Source organism: Talpa occidentalis, unplaced genomic scaffold (assembly GCF_014898055.3).
Source record: "Talpa occidentalis isolate TD23 unplaced genomic scaffold, MPIMG_talOcc4v2.1 talOcc4.17, whole genome shotgun sequence".
NCBI classification, from domain to species: domain Eukaryota; kingdom Metazoa; phylum Chordata; class Mammalia; order Eulipotyphla; family Talpidae; genus Talpa; species Talpa occidentalis.
In genome coordinates, this window is record NW_023601754.1 from 39,231,209 (window position 1) to 39,250,542 (window position 19,334).

Consider the following 19,334-nt stretch of genomic DNA (forward strand, 5'->3'; position numbering starts at 1 on the left):
ATTCCACATAAAGGCTCTCCTACATCTCAGACATTCAGGGCTTTCTAACTAGTATGGATTCTGTAGTGTTCGATGAGCTGTGAGCCAAGAATAAAGGCCTGCCCACACTCTCTACATTCATAAGGCTTGATACCGGGATGAATTCGCTGATGTTCAGTGAGCTGTGAACTCCGAATAAAGGCCATTCCACACTCCCTACACTGATAGGGTTTCTCACAAGTATGAATTCGCTGATGATGAGTAAGCTGTGAAACACGGATGAAAGCTTTCCCACACTCCTTACATTCGTAGGGTTTGTCACCTGTATGAATCCTCTGATGCTGAATGAGGTATGAGCTCCGACTGAAGGCTTTCCCACAGTCCTTGCACTCATAGGGCCTGTCGCCAGTGTGAACCCTCTGATGTCGGGTTAGCTGTGCATGTTGTCTAAAGGCTTTCCCGCATTCCTTACACTCGTAGGGCTTCTCCCCAGAATGAATTCTTTGATGGCGAGTGACCTCCGAGCTATGAATAAAGCCCTTTCCACACTCTTTGCATTCATAGGGTTTCTCACCAGTGTGGATTCTCTGGTGGACAGTGAGCTGGGAGTGCTGTCTAAAGGCTTTCCCACAGTCTTTACACTGATAGGGCCTAGCACCTGTATGAATTCTGCGATGAACAGTAAGTTGTGAGCCACGAATGAAAGCCTTCCCACAGTCTTTACACACATAGGGTTTCTCGCCCGTGTGAGTTCTTTGATGCAGAATAAGCTGAGAGTGCTGCCTGAAGGACTTTCCACATTCTTTACATTCATAGGGCTTGACACCAGTATGGAGTCTCTGGTGAAGGATAAGTTCTGACGTCCGCCCAAAGGCCTTTCCACAGTCCTTACAGTTGTAAGGTTTCTCCCCTGTATGGATTCTTTGATGCTGAACAAGGTGTGAGGCACGACTGAAGGATTTTCCACAGTCCTTACATTCAAAGGGCTTTTCACCAGTGTGAGTTTTCTCATGTTGGACAAGGTGTGAGCCGCGACTAAATGCTTTGCCACATTCGTTACATCCCATCAATTTCTCACCAGTCTCACTCCTCTGATGAGCGAGGGGTGGGTGGTGCTCAAAGGTGGGCATGGTTCCATAGCTGACCTTTTCTTGCTTGAAACAGCACTCCTGATTGACATGTCTTTCAAACAGGCACTTGTCCCAGGCACCTCTAAAACTGGAGCCCTCAAAATCACAGCTTTTAAGGTTGCCCATGATCTCCCAGTTGAATGAGTCTACTTCAAACATATCTTTCTGTGGAAATTTCTCACACCTAGACCCCAAATCTGAAAAAAAGAAAAGAGAAACGAGTACTAGCTGCTTTCCTCTTCTTTTTTTTTCTTCAAGATTTATTTTTATTTATTTATGCATACAAGAGCTGGGGTGTAGGCCAGAGGTGCGGGGGTGAGAGGATTCACCAGAGACAGAGTGGGGACAGAACAGGAGGATCTACTGAAATACACTGCTGAGGGGAGCAGTGGGCCAGACAGCAGAGGCCATTTGGGAAAAAAGATAAAAGTAGATCCATATTTTATTTTATTTTATTTAAAGATTTATTTATTTATTTACACAAGTACTGGGTACAGTCAGAAGCACGGGAGGGTGAGAGAATTCATTCGAGCCAGAGCGGGGAACAGAACAGGCAGACTGATGAAACACACTGGTGAGGGGAGCAGCAGGCGCGGCAGGAGAGGTCTGCGCGCCATGTGGGACCCTCGTCAGTGGCCAGGGACGAGCCTTTGCTGCAGAGGTTGCGGACAGCGCTCAACCGCTGCGCCACCAGGGGAGGCCCTAGATCCGTATATTAAATCAGTCTGTACAGAATAAACTCTAAATACAGTTTTAATGTTAAAAGAAAATAGAAACCATAGAAATATTGGAAGGAAACATGATAGATTACCTTATAACCTAAGTATGAGGAAATCTTTCTAACAATGAAACAATTACTCAAAATTCAAAAGCAATAAAAGAAAATGCATAAATCATACTATGTAAAGGCAAAACAAAAAAACACAGAAAACTTACACATTAAAAAAAAAAATACCAGGGCCTCCCCGGTGGCGCAGCGGTTGAGCGCTGGGTTGCGAAGTTCCCCGCAGCCTCTGCAGCGCTGGTTCGATCCCCTGCTGCTCCCTGGCTACCGGAGGAGGGTCCTACATGGCGCGCAGACCTCTCCCGCTGCCCCCTGCTCCCCTCAGCAGTGCTTTCGGCCCATCTGCCTGTTCCTGCCCTTCTTTCCTGTACCCCAGCTCTTGTATAAATAAAATAAATCTTTTTTTTTTTTTTTTAAAGATTTATTTATTTATTTGTACAAGCACTGGGTACAGTCAGAAGCGCGGGAGGGTGAGAGAATTCACCAGAGCCAGAGCGGGGAACAGAGCAGGCAGAAGGACCGAAGGACACTGCTGAGGGGAGCAGCGGGCGGCAGGAGAGGTCTGCGCGCCATGTGGGACCCTCCTCCGGTGGCCGGGGAGCAGCCGGGGAGCGAACGGGTGCTGCAGAGGCTGCGGGCAACTTCGCAACCCAGCGCTCAACCGCTGCGCCACCGGGGAGGCCTCCAATAAAATAAATCTTAAAAAAAAAAAAACAGTGGGTGAAATGAGGAGAAATAACAATAATGACAAAAAAGGAGCAGTTGGGGGAGTGCAATTGATAATTACGTATTCAGAGTTTCCAATATTGTCCAGAAAGTGGCGAGTAATGCCACTGACATTTATATAGTGGTCACTACTGCTTGGTATTTTTTTTTAATAACTTTTTTTTTTTAAGATTTATTTAATCATGCATATAAGAGCTGGGGTACAGGCCAGATGCCTAGGAGGGTGAGAGGATTCACCAGAGACAGAGCGGGGAACAGAACTGGCAGACTGACTGAAATACACTGCTGAGGGGAGCAGCGGGCGAGACAGGAAAGGTCTGCAGCGCCATGTGGGATTCACATTGGCTGGGATCAAACCCACGCTGCAGAGGCTACAGACAGCTTCACAGCACTGCGCTCATCCACCTGCACCACCAGGGGAGGCCCTGCTTGGTATTGTTAATGGCTAAATGAAGAAGACATTATTTCTATCCCAATTACAGAAGCACAGAGAATTTAAGTCATTTACCTAAATTCACTACGCTAGTAGTTGGCAGACAAAAAATTCTAAAGTCTGCTCTCAGTTACTACTCAACCTTACCTCTCAAAGCATTACTGTTGAATTGGGTAAAATGAGCAGTTGCTTTAAGAAAATAAATATCTTTAGGACCTTCCTGGTAGCGCAGTGGTTGAGCGCTGGGCTGCAAGGCTGCCCGCAGCCTCTGCAGCGCCAGTTCAATCCCCGGCCACCAGCCCACCAGCGAGGGTCCCACATGGCACGCAGACCTCCCTTGCCACGCCCGCTGCTTCCCTCAGCAGTGTACTTCTTCAGTCTGCCTGTTCTGCTCCCCGCTCTGGCTCTGGTGAATTCTCTTACCCTCCTGCGCTTCTGACTGTACCCAGTGCTTGTATAAATAGACAAATAAATCTTAAAAAAAAAAAAAGGAAAAGGAAAGAAAATAAGTATCCTTTAAGGGATCAAGAAACTTGCAGGAAAAATGACCCACAGGACAGGCGAGAAGGCAGCCATGGCAGGAAGGAGATGGCACATCTGTTTTTGAAATGGGAAAGAAGAAAGAACAGAGAGAAATTGGTGGGGGTAAGAGCAAAGGTTCGCTTGGGAGTGGATGCTGCCGAGGGCTCTGCTCTTCGTGTCTTCATGTCTCTGGCCCTCATTCCGCACTTTTCAGGAAGGCTTTGAGTGATTCGAGGCACTGCTGACAGCTGACTCACCCGTGGGCTGATTTCCAGTGATCTCCCCCACTGTATCAGCCCTTGCTCACCTGGGCACCCTGGTCCTGTCCCATCATTTGCAATCATCCAGGGTTCTTTCCCTTGCTCCAATAAGGAGATGACATCAGGCTTAGAGATGGAAAGTCCTGTTTATGGGTAAGAAACGGGCCATGACCATGCTGTTCCCAAACTCAAACCCAGTCCTATGGTCACCAGGGAGGAGAGGCAATTAGAAGGAGGAAGGTGTGAAGGTTGTCCACACTATGAGGAGATGGAGGCCCTACTAAGATTACCCATCCCATGTCCACAAAGCATCAACAATGCCCTTGGGAACCATGAGCAGAAATTTACTCAGAGAGTGGAAATCCTCCCTAGAAATTCACCATGAAAAAAACTAGAAATTCTAGATGACTAGTTCTTAACTATCTGGAGTAGGTAACTACCATGGTTATTCTGCATTGCCCTCTTCTCTACCAGTCCATATCTGGTCCTGCTCTGTGCCCAGCTCTGTGTCCCACATGCCTTACCTGGATATACATGGCGGCCCTGTCATTTCTCTTTGAGTTTGGCCTACGGAAACCATCAGCAGATCAGTGGATAGAATGAGAGAGAGAGTTCAGGGTATTTCCTCCATTCTCCTGCTCTCTTTTGTCCCGGGAGTTCCAGAGGTAGCCACAATGTCTGCCAGCTGGGCCCCTCTCCGTGACTCTGGCCTGGGCACAGTCATCAGGTGACAGTGTCTCCCCCCAGCCCCTCCTGGCCTGAGGTGGTACAGCCTTGTTTCCTGTTGGGCTTGTATTGTACGATGCCCTTACCTAGGGACACCAGGTTACTGAAGTTCTCCAAAGTCACATCCTTATACAGGTCCTTCTGGGCGGGTTCCAGGCACTTCCATTCTTCCTGAGAAAATTCTATGGCCACATCCCTGAAGGTGAGCAATCCCTGAAACAGTGCACCCATGTGCTATTAGGAAGTTAAAGGACTTTTTTTTTTATTATAAAGATTTTCAAAATAGGGCCTCCCTGGTGGCGCAGCAGGTTGAGTGCCATGCTGTGAAGCTGTCCACAGCCTCTGCAGTGTGGTTCGATTCCTGGCCAGCCAGGGAGAAACCCACATGGCACAGCATAATTCTCCTGTCTCGCCCGCTGCTCCCCTCAGCAGTGTACTTTGGTCCTTCTGCCTGTTCTGCTCCCCACTCTGTCTCTGGTGAATTCTCTCACCCTCCCACACCTTTGACTATACCCCAGTTCTTGTATAAATAAATGAATCTTTTTAAAAAAAAGATTTTCAAAATATAAAAACTCTAGAGAACAGTATAATGTCCCCCATTAATCCACCTCTTGTCTTCAAATTTACAAATCTTGTTTCACCACCTCCTTTTCATTTTTTTTTTTTAATTTTTTATAGATTTATTTTATTTATTTATTTGTTTGTTTATACAAGCACTGGGTACAGTCAGAAGCGCGGGAGGGTAAGAGAATTCATCAGAGCCAGAGCGGGGAGCAGAGCAGGCAGAAGGACCGAAGTACACTGCTGAGGGGAGCAGCGGGCGGCAGGAGAGGTCTGCGCGCCATGTGGGACCCTCCTCCGGTGGCCGGGGAGCAGCTGGGGATCGAACAGGCCCTGCAGAGGCTGCAGGCAGCTTCGCAACCCAGCGCTCAACCGCTGCGCCACCGGGGAGGCCCTCTCCTTTTCATTTTTTAACCCCTGGTACATTTTGAGGCAAATCCTACATAGCAAGCATTTTAACCACACATACTTCAGTGTATATCAGATTAGACAACAAAAAAACCATATTAACTAGAATATCATTACTATACATAACAAAATTAATGATTTTCTAATAACCAAATCAAATTGCCCCAAATTTCTCAAAAGTTATCCTTTCATAGTTGGTTTGTTTAAATATAGTCAGTGGATAGGTTTCCTAGAGTCTCTCAAATCTCGAACAGGTCCCACAGACCCTTTAAGAGTTTTATTGCTAGACCTCCTTGGTGGCACAGCTGTTGAGCTCTGGGTTGGGAAGCTGCCCGCAGCCTCTGCAGCGCAGGTTCGATCCCCGGCCTCTGGGCGAGGGTCCCATATGGCGTGCAGACCTCTCCTGCCGCCCGCTGCTCCCCTCAGCAGTGTACTTCGTCAGTCTGCCTCTTCTGTTCCCTGCTCTGGCTCTGGTGAATCCTCTCACCCCCGCCCCCATACCTCTGGCCTGTACCCTGGTTCTTGTATGCAGATAAATAAATCTTTAAAAAAAAAAAGTTTTATTGCTATTTTTATTATTATTTTTAAAGATTTATTTATACAAGCACTGGGTTACAGGTCAGAGGTGTGGAAGGGTGAGAGAATTCACCAGAGACAGAGCAGGGAGCAGAACAGGCAGGCGGACCGAAGACACTGCTGAGGGGAGTAGCTGGCAAGACAGGAGAAGTCTGCCACGCCATGTGGGAATCTCCCTGGCCAGCTGGGGATTGAACCCGCGCTGCAGAGGCTGTGGATAGCTTCACAGTGTGGCACGCAACCTGCTGCGCCACTGGGGAGGCCCCACTATTTTTTAAAGAAACATTTGGCCCATTAGAACTTTCCACAGTCTGAATTGGGCCAATTGTACTAATATGGTGTAGTTTAACATTCTGTTTTACTTCCATATGTTCTATAAAATGTAGTTAGATCTGGAGACCTTGTCAAAAATATAGGATATAATAACACTTTACGTCAGATTTAAAAACAGAAAACTCAGCAGTATACTGCTTTATATTCATTCATGTAAGGTAAACTTATAAAAATCAAAAGACTGAATCACAAAACTAAAAGTCATCATTATGATTGGTGGAAATGATATGGGAGTATGGGGAGTGATGTGATCTAGGTTGCTTAGATGGTAGATTAATCTGGGTGATGAACAAACACACTGATACTTATTTTCTTCTTCTTTTTTAAAAGATTCATTTATTTATGTGTAGAAGAACCAGGGGTTTACGTAAGCTAGAAGTGCAAGGCGTGAGAGGATTCACCAGAGACAGAGTGGGGAGCAGAGCAGGTGGATTGACTGAAATACACTGCTGAGGGGAACAGTGGGCAGGACAGGAGAGGTCTGCTGTGCCATGTGGGTCAGCTCCCTAGCCAGGAATCAAAATTAGGCCTTGGCAGTCACAGCACAAAGACTTAATCCCTAGGTCACCAGGGAGGCCCCTTATTTTATTCTTCTTTATTTCATATATGTTATTGGGTTTTTTGCATACATTTTTTGATATTATAAAATGGCTTGTGATATTTTAAGAGACAGGTGATATGCAACAGAAGAAAAAAGGGGGCCACCAAGTTATTGAAAAAGATCCTGGTTACTTCGGCCCAATTTCAATCCTGGCTTTGATGGGAGAGGCTCTCACACTTCTGTCAAGAGCACATATTTTTGTTTCTTGGGAGCTCTGGTGAAAGCATTGCATCCATGTGTGAATATCCTGGGGATGTGGGATGGGGCACCATTCCCTGGAATGGATGAACTGGGCACAGGTTACCAAATGGGGCTCAACAAGACAGGGAAGTTTCAGGATCAAGACTACCAATGTTCTTGTGATCGGGAAGGAAGACAGATTATTTTAAGGACAGAGGAATTTTCAACTTACCTGGGCCATGGCTTTTAGAACTACCTGAGCTGTTCTGATTGCTCTAGATTCTTCTCTTGGACAAGTGCAGAGTCCTGAAAAAGCAGAGTAGGGGGAGAGGGGCGCATGTCTCATATACCTGTATTGCCCCAATACCCCTAAACAGAGAAGCTTAAAACAACTGTCCATCCAGTGTCCTTGCTCTGCTTCTGGTGCCCTCCCCTTGCCCCACGACACAACACTAATATTAAGAACTACGGGGTTAGGGCCTCCCTGGTGGTTAAGACGCAACCTATGAAGCTATCTGCAGCCACTGCAGCACGAGTTACATCCCTGGCCAGGGAGCTACCCACATGGAGCAGCAGACCTCCCCTGTCTTGCCCGCTGCTCTCCTCAGCAGTTTATTTCACACAATCTGCCTGTTCTATTCCCCACTCTGTCTCTGGTGAATCCTCTTACCCCCCCACATCTCTGGCCTATACCCCAGTTTTTGTATGCATAAATAAATAAATCTTAAAAAAAAAACTACAGAGTTAACAATGAGATACCACCTGTGGGTCTGCTAGAATTAAACGGCCTGGTTGGCCATCATCTTAGTAACGTGCAATTCTGCTCTCCAATACAAGGTAAGAACTGCCGGGTCAATTATTTATCTGACCTAAAAGAATGTAGTATACCAGACCCTACAGTGCCTTTCAAATCAATCAGAAACAGAAAGCTTGATCACCTGGGACAAAGGGTATGCATCATGAGGTTTAACTGGGAATGCCCAGGGGGCCGTTGATTGATGTATGAACTCACATCCCAGAGACTGATCAGTGGAACCATGGGGGGGGTCTGGGATATGATTTCCAAAGTGATACTGGACTATCAATACATGGTCAGCGCGCGTGCGCGTGCACACACACACACACACACACACACACACACACACCAGCTCTAGATGAGATAATCCTCTTTTCAGTTTTCTCTCCCTTCATGAAGGTTTCTGCTTAAATCTTAAACTTTCACCCTTGTGACCAATCTAAAATATTGCCCCTGACCATTCTTTCTAGCCTTCTGTGCTTTATTTTTCTTTATAGCTCTCAAGGCTATTAAACCTTGTACTATATATTTGCAATTATTTGAATCTTCTCATTAAACTTAAAAAGCAACAATCTTGGTTTTGTTCATTATTAAGTCATCTGGTCATAAAATATGTATGGGAGACACATGAACACTGCAATGAATGTACACCACCACAATGAAAACTTCAAGAATTTAACAAATTTCTCGACCTAATAATGTATTATGTGGTCATGCATAAGCCAAAAAGAAATTTTAACTAGATAAATTTTTAATATAAAAATTATATAACTGTAAAAATATTTTAGACAAATATGTGTATTTTGTGAACACATGGCAGAAAAATATAAATTTTGACAAATGATAAAATGTGAAAGATTAATTGTTATTAGATAACAAAAATTCTTAACTAGTGCTTTTTATTATTTATTTATTTATTTTTATTTATTTATTTTTAAAAGAATTAAAAAAAAAATTTTGTGTAGGGCCTCCCTGGTGGCGCAGTGGTTGAGCGTTGGGTTGCGAAGCTGCCCGCAGCCTCTGCAGTTCCGGTTTGATCCCAGGCTGCTCCCTGGCCACCGGAGGAGGGTCCCACATGGCGCGCAGACCTCTCCTGCCGCCCGCTGCTCCCCTCAGCAGTGTACTTCGGTCCTTCTGCCTGCTCTGCTCCCTGCTCTGGCTCTGGTGAATCCTCTCACCCTACTGCACTTCTGACTGTACCTAGTGCTTGTATAAATAAATAAACAAATCTTAAAAAAAATTTTTTTTTGTGTAGAAGAACTGGGGTGTAGAACAGAGGTGCAGGGAAGCAGGTGAGAGGATTCACCAGACACAGAGTGGGGAGCAGAACAGGTGGATTTGCTGAAATACACTGCTGAGGAGAGCAGCAGGCAAGACAGGAGAGGTCTGCTGTGCCATATGTGGGTAGCTCCATGGCCATCCATGGCCAGGGATTGAACTCAGGCCTTAGTGGTGATAGCACTGAGACTTAACCCCTAATCTGTGTGGTTATGGTATACTACAGAAAATTTGATAAGTAGTATTATTTTGGGGCCTTCCTAGTGGCATAGGGGTTAAGTCTCAGTGCTAGAATACAGTGACTCATCAATCTAAAATCAAAAGTCTTAAAGCGTCACTAATAATGAAAAGAATGCAATTTAAAGTAATAAGGAAATACTATTCTATAGTTATCGGTTTGGAAAAGATTTGAAAGGATATTCCACAGTATGGTGATGTGAGGAAATGGACACATACAATGTATTAGTGTTAATCTGGTTTTGATATGTTACTGTAAGATAACTTATACAGTGTTGGGTTAAGAGCACATGGCAATTCTAGTTTGCAACAGTATTAAGTCTAAAACCGATACAAAATGAAAAGTTAAAAAAGAAGCTTTTAATGAACATCAGTGTGCTGGGAGCATGGACAATATGCACCTTTCAGTTCACCTCCAGAGTTCACCTCCAGGTCACCCCAAACTTATTTTAATGGCAGTTACTGGAGACCAGGTCGCTTTGGGTGCTGGTGGTGGGGTCGCCACTAGGCAGAAGTTTCAGAAGAAAAGTACATCATGAAAAACAGTAATACACCTTGAACTTGGTTTTTGACCATTCATTAGCAATTCTTTTTTTTTCCTTTCAACATCTCTTTTGAAGAGTTAAGAAAAAAGAATCATGAGCAGGTCGCCTAGACTGTCATATCCCCCCACCCCCCAACCCAGGCACAGAGGAGGAAAGTCCGTCACAGGGAAAGGGTGAGGTTACCACTGCCCAGGGTCACAATCTGTTCCAATTTCACAAGTTCTGCAGGGATTCGAGCACTGGAGTCACAGGCAACTCACACTCAAGCACTTGGGGCAGCACAAATGGTCACTGTCAGACAAACACAACCACACATCCGATCTTGAGACACCCAAGGACACAACTGCACGGTCACAGACAACTCCACATCTTCATACAGACACGAATCATACCTACTGAAAATCAAGTCACATTACCTACTATTACCTACTCATCCCAGTGACACAGAGTCACTCTCATATCGTCCCAACCACAAACCCACTTGGGGGACACACACAATTGTTATGTGAGCCCACAGAGCGTCGAGTCACAACTGAATGTTCACTCTGGAGACACATACAGTCACACTTACCCAGGCAAAGACATCCCACACCTGCACACACAGCAGCACACACAAGCCACCGTTTAACACACACGCACACAAACACATACACACCCCCCCAGGAATGTAATAGGGATATACACACAGTATCACTACACGGCCTCCATGCCCCGCCACCCAAACCATATACCCACCTTAGACACCTGCAATCGCAACCTCACTGACAGGTACACAGTCACAGCTACTTACACCTCCCAAAACAAGGCGCACAGACACAACGGGAACACAAGCAGCACCAGCCCCGACAGTCGCGGGCACACGCCCCACACACAGTATCACACATGGTTCCATAAACAACCAGACACACACCCTGGAGACGGTGACAAGCGCACATCACAGGCACCCACACCCACGGCCACGATCAGACATTCAGCATCGCGCGTCCCAGCCGCTCCCGCCTGCGCGCACACACCCGAGGCTCTGGACACGCCCCGTCCCCGCCCCGGACTCCCAGACCCCTCACCTTTTGCCTCCCCTTGGTCGCGTCCGGGTCCCTGCGGAGCTAACGAGCTCGCCACGACGTCAAGAGGGACGTAAAGTCGGGCCGCGGAGGGCTGTGGGAAATGTAGTCCGGAGCCAGACCAGCCACGGATAAGATGGTGTCTTCGTAACTCGGCGCTTGGGCTTGGCCTGTTGGAGCCTGCGCCCGGGGCGGGTCTCAAAGAGCGGGTCCCCGCTCCGGACCTCCTATATCGGGCTTGAGCTGATCTTCTTCCAAGGCAGGACTGCTTACTCTAAGGGCCCCATCATTACGGGGAAAGGCAGCCAAGTTCGCGAGGTAGAGGCCGAGGGAGCGAGTCGACCAGCAAAGCCTTAGGGGAAATGTAGTCCAACGTCGGAGAAACAGCGGTAGAAGGTAATCGAATTTACCCGCTTGGGCCTGGCCGCGGTGACCGTGCGGGCCCGTCGCGGAGACTTCTGGGAGTACTCGCTCACCCTCGGAGTGCGCAGGCGCAGCGCGACGAGTGGACATTTTGGTCTTTGTCCGCGGGTCAGTCCGGCCCCTGGGTCCACGTGGCGCGAAAGTAGGAGGTGGGACGTGGGCGTCTCGGGCTGGTCGGGTCGGGAAGGTTGAAGGGGAGGATTCTGAATTTTTGGGGCGCGGCGCGGGGGTGGGGAGTGGGTTTAAGTGCTTCTGGCCTACATGTGGGGTGGGGGTTGGGGCCTCCGCAGCATTGGAGCGTGTGTGACCCGGAGTTGGACTGCAAGTTTGACCGGATGTTTGGGAATATTGAGTAGCAAACTGTGGGTGCAGGGTTGTGTGTGGCTGCCTGTAAGAGGGAGATGTAGGGGACCTGCATGGAGATAATAACTTCTGAGGCGCACTTCCCTTGTCGAAAGTGCTAATAATGGGGCCATTTTTCTGGCGCATCTGAAGATTTGAAGGGAGATAAACCTAAATGGTAAATTATTTTAAAGTGAATTTTTATGTAAAAACGCATTTCTTTCTGAGGGGGATGGAATGATTTAAAAATATGTCAAGGGAAGTTTTTGTTGGAGCTCTTTAAAGCGATCTCAAATCCTCTGATCTTTGGGGTACTTTGGTAGGACTGCTATTAGGTACTAGACTAAATATCGTTGCGCACTTTGAGAAGCAGTGCCATGTAATGCAGAAAACCTAGGATTAGGGAGTCAAGGATTTGCATTTCTAGGTACTGTTATCCTCACTCTTATTATCCCTGAATCAGGACTAAATTTTAAGGCCTAATCGAATGAATCCTAAATGTATGGCTTTTGTGCAGTAACGAAGAAAATTACTTCTGTCCACAAAGATGATTTTTCTAAGGAATCCACTCAAAATTACCCTGTACATAATTTTAAATAATGAGAGTTATATAAAGTGCTTTGGCATCAGATTAATAATCCTCAAGCAAACAACAGCCAGTTAGAGGAGAAAAACCTCAATTTACAATAGCAATTAAAAAAAAATAAATAAACTTAAGAAATATGCAAAGCTATTAGAAAATATTTTTTAAAATACTACCGAGGGGCTTTGCGTAAGATGTGAGTATGTTATAGAGCAGCCCCGATTTTGAACGGGTTCCTGGCTGTGGGTCCTCACCCGCGCGCTTAAAAGGGACTTATTAATACTCCACTACAGACACACACAAAAGGTTAATAAAAGGTTTATTTACAAGGGAAAAGGAAATAAGGAAAATGGGACATCCTTTTCCCCCTAACAAGTAGATGAATGCTTTTCAACAGGGAGACAGAAAGAAGAGTGTACAGATTTAAATAAATTTACTAATATAATGTGACCCTCCTAAAAGTATCTATAGTTTTCTTTTAGAACTAGATCTGCTGATTCTGCACTTCATGTGGAAAAATAGACAAGCTAGAATAGCAAGTAAAAACCCTGACAAAGAAAAGGAGTGGGGTGTGAGGGAGTCCGGAAGTCATTGGCAGTGTATTTTAATATAGAATAATCATCAGTCATTAAAATAGTGTATTATTAGCACGAAGCAGACCGCTAAAGGGTAATTTGACAATATTATGGCTACAAATTATTATTTTTTTTAAAGATTTATTTATTTATGCATACAAGAGCTGGAGTACAGGACAGAGGTGTGGGGGGTGAGAAGGTTCGCCAGAGACAGAGTGGGGAACAGAACAGGCAGATCGACTGAAATACACTGCTGAGGGGCAAGTCAGGAGAGTTCCACTGAGCCTTCCTTGTGAGTCACCTCCCTGGCAGGGACAATCTCCCTGGCCGGAATCAAACTCATGCTGAAGTGGCTGAGGATAGCTGCACAGTGCTGTGACTTAACCCCTTATGCTACCAGGGAGGCCCAAATTATTTTCTTTTTGACCCAGCTATTGCACATATGAAAATGAATACTACTAGAACACCCGCTTTTGCATGAAATGATAGGGGTGGAAGGGTTGCTGGTTGCAGCAGTGTTGGCAGTGGGGAAAGATGAGAGCTTGTGCCATCAGCAGATTGGTTTGTTGAAATTATGGTCCATGCATAGGACAATATAATACACAGTTAAAAGAATGAGGAAAGTGGTCTCTATATGCCGACTCTAAATTAGCTCCCAAAATGCGTGATGAAGTGAAAAACAAATCGGAATATATTGTGTTTCATTAGAGTAAAGGACAAAAAAAGTGTATATTTCTATTTCTTTGCATTAAAAGTCAAGATACACAAGAAACCAAAATGTTTCTCTCTGGGTTATGGTAGTGGGATAGATGGGGCAAAAGCAAATACTTGTTTATTTTCTAGCTGTATGAATTTAGTATAGATTCAAAAGTTAAAGTTGTCTATTTTAAAAAGATTTATTTATTTATGCATACAAGAACTGGGGTGCGAGCCAGAGGTGTGGAGGGTGAGAGGATTCACCAGAGACAGAGTGGGGAACAAAACAGGCAGAATAACTGAAACAAACTGCTGAGGGGAGCAGCGGGTGAGTCAGGAGAGGTCTGCTGCCCTATATGGGTAGATCCCTCGCCAAGGATGGGGGATGGAGCCATGCTACGCTTGCGGTCTTTTATTTTAAGGATTACATAGCTTATGGAGCCAGACTGCCTATGTTAACTTCTTTTCTTTTCAGACCTTGGCGATCTTAGGCAGGAAGGTTTGTGCTTCTCATTTCTTATCAGATAATATAGAGAAAATAACAGTTTCTGATTGCTACAGACTGGTTATAGGGGACAGGGAGTTCTGATAATGGCTAATATGTGTCAAGTACTGGGTAATCAGTGCAGTCAGTACTGTTCATGGCAGACATTGCTGAAAGACTCAGATCTATAGTTATTTTTTTCCCATATTTAAACATTTTCTCATATTTTGACATTTCTTTTTGAACTGGAATGAGGATAAGTTTCTATGTTCAAGTTACATTCACCTGTAGAAACTCATCACTACATCCTTCATAGCATTTGTTCTTTGATTTCTGTAATGGTTACGTTCTCATGATGCTAATTCAGAACCTCTGATTAGAAAAAAAATTCCAATTATGACTTATTTTTATCCAGAATACATGCAAGGTGATCTACAAATTGCATCACCTGAGGAGAGACTGTACAGTTGTTCCACCACTAGTGACTGTGTTTTTCAAACTGTGTGACCAAAATGTAATCTTATTGAGCTTTATTTACATAGTTAACGTAAAAATGTCCATTCCTCAACAGTCATGGATAGTTTTAACACCAGTAAATAATCCTTGACTGAATCAGTAATCTCTTAAGGGTTTACAAGGTGGTGCTTTTCTCCTTTTTAAAATTCCTTTTATATTGTAATTAATGTAAAATACACAAAGTTGTAATGTAAAATATGACTCATTGTGTCAGAATGGTCTTCACGGTTTTTTTCCTTTAAGTATCATTTTAAAGTTGTCTTCTAATGAACGGCAGCTAGTTTTCTTTCTGGTACTCATCACTGCTTCAGCCTGTGGTCACTCTCAAGCTGACTGGTCTCATTTTAACTTGATATCCTTTCATAAAATGATTTAACCTTTTGTAAAAAAAAATTACAGTAATTGAGATAGCCTTGATTCATAGCATTTGTATGTTTTATTATTTTTTTTAATATTTTATATAAATCTTACATCATTTTTCATCTTTGCACAATGTATGCATTTTCATTATGGTTATATTCCCCATACAATTGCAGACACCCTTTATTTTGACTCTAGTCCTCCCGCCCCCCCCCCAATCTCTGGTTTATAGTTGCTTGTTGATTTTGATTTTTACTTTGTATTGATTAGTCTTTTTCCTGGTCCCTTATTTAGGTTTTCTGAATTCCTGCTATGAGTGAGACCATCCAGTATTTTTCTTTTTCTTTTTGACTTATTTTGCTGAGCATGATCCCTTCCAGCTCCATCCATGTTGCTGCAGCTCCATTTGTATGTTTTAGGGGTCTAGGATCACACCTGAGCACCTTTTAACTTTGAAAGCTTTCTCAGTAGTACTCTGCTCCCAGGCTTGGGTTAGGCATTTCTCCTAGGAGCTTCGGTTTCTTTTATAGGAGAACGGTTTAAAAGATCTGGGTTCTCAGTGCTCTTGTTGCTGCTCGAATAACACTGATTCAAGGCCGTCTCGATGACAAAATCTATTTTTAAAAATCGTGACTTCATTAGTATTCTAGTTTAGTTTAGATGGTATAGCATTTTTACCTAGTAATTTACTCCTAAGTGTATTTTATAGTAAAAAATTTGAAGCAAGTTAACGTGCACTTATTTTCTTTGCTTTATCCTGCAGATTAAAGATATATTTTAAAACAGTGTTCAAGTTAGGAATAACTATAAATATATTACATCGAGTGGAAATTTTCTTTAGCTATTTTTGTCCTTAGAACATGTCCTACTAAACATACACAGTGGAAGCTCTCTGTTCTAAAGTCATTTGAAATTCTTTATTCAAGGAATTATGTTACCAAGGTAATGTACAGCTCATTTGTTTCGGTTTGTTTTCAAGTGCAGGGTCTGGTTTTTAACAGATTAATCTGATGAATTAAAAAAAAGTAATTAAATTCTATGGTCAACAAAAAGTCTACCTAACAGAGACAGGTCCGTTTGCTCCCCTCCCCCATCACATTCTTTGTCCGGGTTAAGTAGCATTTCTTGGGGGGTTTTGTTTTTTGTGTTTGTTTGTTTGCTTCTAGTGTATCCTTTAGTTGGGCTTTTTTTGTTTGCTGGGCCTCTAGTGTATGTTTATCCTTTATGCCTATCCCCCTCCTTTCATAAAGGGTAGCATATTCTAAATATCTCTATTCCTTTTCTTACTTTGTCCTGGAGATTGCCTTTTCCCTTTTGCTTTTTAACTGCTTTATAAATTAAGACGCCATGTGTGCATGTACCATGGTGGAGTCAGTTGTTGGACGTTCTTTTGGACATTTGGGTGGTTTTGCTGTTACTAACAGTATGAATAATTTTTATCTGTGCCACCTCATGCGGAAGCGGGAGATTGCCCACATAGCTAAGTACTCCCACTCCTGCTCCGGGACTGTGGTGGTTGAATGTTTTATTTTTTGCCAGAGGCCGTAAGTGAACAAACATGTAGGTTTGATTGACACCCCTTGTTATGAGTGAGGCTGAGCATCTGTTTAAGGGCCATGTGTATTATCTGGGAGCTGGCCGTTCATGCCCTTTTCCTTATTTTTCTGTGGGGTGCTTTTTCTAGGAACTGGTACATTACTTCAGAAAAGTTAGCCCTCGGTGAAATGAGTTGTCATTTTTTTTTTCAAGTTTTAAATTTGTGTTTGGCATTGTTCACGGTGGTCTCCCTTTTTTAACATGCAGAATCTTGTTTTTTATGTGGCAGATTTATCAGTTTTTTCATTTATGGTCATCTTCAGAAAACCATTCCCACTCCAAGTTTCACCTGTACTGCAAACCCTTACACAGGCGTTTCATTTACATACTCATGTTTTTGATCCATTTAGAATTTATCCTGTATGCTGCTAGATATGCATCCAGGTTAATCTTTTTCCACTTGGCTGCCTGTTTCTTTCAACGCCATTTATTAAAAAGGGCTTTACTATTTTAAGATGCCATTTTGATCACATACTAAATTTTCATAAGTGTTTGGCCTATTATGGACTTCATATTCTCATTCAGCTTCCAGTCTGTATTATAATTTTGTTCTAATATCTGATATAGCTGTTATAGGACAGGGAGAGGGGCAGCCCAAAACACCACAAACCTGCCTGACCACCCTGTTACATAGCTAGTCTCCTTTTATTGCTTGTGCTTTTCAGTTCCTGACTATTGCTTGTTTTTCTATGTAAACTTTAGAATCAGTTCTTGTTCTAGAAAAAACACTTATTTGGAATTGCAAAATAACTTAGGAGAAAGAACGTTCCTTTTTTTTTTAATATACTTGATCATCGTGGTATTAAATACTCCCAGCCATATGTATTTTATATGTCCTGATTTCCTTTTGGTCCTCTGGAGGATGTAAATTTTTCATCACACAGGTTTAAACTTATTTATTTCTAAGCACTTTATCTTTCATATTGTTATTATGAATGGAATGGTGGTTGTTGGTCTATATGAAGCCTCTTTCTATAAACTTATTCCTTGATTTACTTAATGAGTTACTGTTACATTATACTAAATAATCCAGGCAGTGAGGGACCTTTCTTTACTTGCAATTTAATAGAAATGCCTCTGGTGTTTTGTGTTAGATGAGTATTACTGGCTTTGTGTTCATATGTAGATAATGATTTTTTACATATATATGAATTACTCTTACTGCTCTGCTCTCTGGGAGTGTGAGTTAGAAACAAAAGTTTAAGGTAAAGACTGCTGCTGTACCCCAGCCGGAACAACCAGGAAAGGTCACAATTAATCAAGGAATCAAAAATCCCTCCAAACTCTGATACTGAAATTTTTAAAGAAATTTATTTATGCATGCATGCAAGAGCTGGGGTGTAGGCCAGAGGTGCGGGGAGGGGGTGAGAGGATTCACTGGAGACAGAGTGGGGAGCAGAACAGGCAGATCTACTGAAATACACTGCTGAGGGGAGCAGAGGGCAAGACAGGAGAGGTCTGCTGCGCCATGTGGGTAGCTCCCTGGCTGGGAGGGAAATTGAACATACTACAGTGGCTGGTGGCAGCCCAACAGCATTGTCTTTAACCTCAGGGCATGAGGGAGGCCCCCATACTGAAATCTTTTTTTTTTTTTTTTTTAAGATTTATTTTTATTTATTTATACAAGCACTGGGTACAGGCAGAAGCGCGGGAGGGTGAGAGAATTCGCCAGAGCCAGAGCGGGGAGCAGAGCAGGCAGAAGGACGGAAGTACACTGCTGAGGGGAGCAGCGGGTGGCAGGAAAGGTCTGTGCACCAAGTGGGACTCTCCTCCGGTGGCCGGGGAGCAGCCGGGAATCGAACTGGCTCTACAGAGGCTGCAGGCAGCTTCGTAACCCAGCACTCAACTGCTGCGCCACGGGGGAGGCCCCATACTGAATTCTTTTTTTTTTTTTTTTTAATAGAGGCATTTTTTTGTTTGTTTGTTTGTTTGTTTGTTTGTTTGTTTTGTTTATACATGCACTGGGTACAGTCAGAAGCACGGGAGGGTGAGAGAATTCACCAGAGCCAGAGCGGGGAGCAGAGCAGGCAGAAGGACCGAAGTACACTGCTCCATACTGAATTCTTAAAAAAATCAAAGGGAGCGAATAAAATGCCACGTAAGATTTCCATTCTATTTTACTTTCTTTCCATTTCCTCCTTTGGTGGCTGTTTCTTTACTCAGTTCCTCTGTTTCTCTTTTGTGTTCTTTTTATAGCTTTGCTTTGTTTTAGTCTGAAAAGTTATTTTGTTATTGTTTCATTTTTATCTGCCTTGTATTTTTCAGATGAGATTATTTGTTAGAAAAGTGTTCAAGTTCACTGTTTGTCTTATAGTACGGAGACAGGTTATTTTGTATTACTTGTGTTTGAATGAGATAGATTTTCCTAGTTAAAAATACCAGGGAAGAGGAAGCACAGTGGTATTTTATGCTTCAAAGCTCACATGCCTTTTTTATTGTTAAAGCAAAGGATTTCCACTCCTTTGGGGTCGATGACCCTAATCAAGTTGAGGCCTGTTTGTATCCCCTTTCTGTTTCCCATAGCTCGTGGCTTCCAGGATCAAGCGGTCACTTTTAGAAATCTGGTAATGCCCCACTCCTAAGTACTTTTTTACCCTTTTATTTTCTCTTACCCCTGCTGTCC

At 43.7% G+C, this 19,334-nt stretch overlaps 2 protein-coding genes across 4 annotated transcripts in view; one reads left to right on the forward strand and one right to left on the reverse strand.

Annotated features, from left to right (window-relative positions):
• ZNF565 (zinc finger protein 565) lies at window positions 1-11,599 on the reverse strand. The gene is made up of 5 exons (XM_037517942.2): window positions 11,140-11,599; window positions 7,452-7,525; window positions 4,647-4,773; window positions 3,882-3,977; window positions 1-1,306 (listed from the first exon to the last, which is right to left on the reverse strand). Exons 2-5 carry the CDS (start codon window positions 7,458-7,460, stop codon window positions 45-47), a joined length of 1,494 nt encoding a protein of 497 aa, XP_037373839.1. The 5' UTR covers window positions 7,461-7,525; window positions 11,140-11,599; the 3' UTR covers window positions 1-44.
• Window positions 11,242-19,334, forward strand: part of ZNF146 (zinc finger protein 146) — a 21,828-nt gene continuing 13,735 nt past the window's right edge. Inside the window, exon 1 of one of the 3 annotated variants that reach the window (XM_037517983.2) lies at window positions 11,242-11,532. The gene's annotated coding sequence lies outside the window, so the exon portion shown is untranslated. Of the gene's footprint in view, window positions 11,533-11,554; window positions 11,709-11,862; window positions 12,080-19,334 lie in introns of those variants that run through there. The other 2 variants (XM_037517982.2, XM_037517984.2) reach the window with 2 other exon arrangements.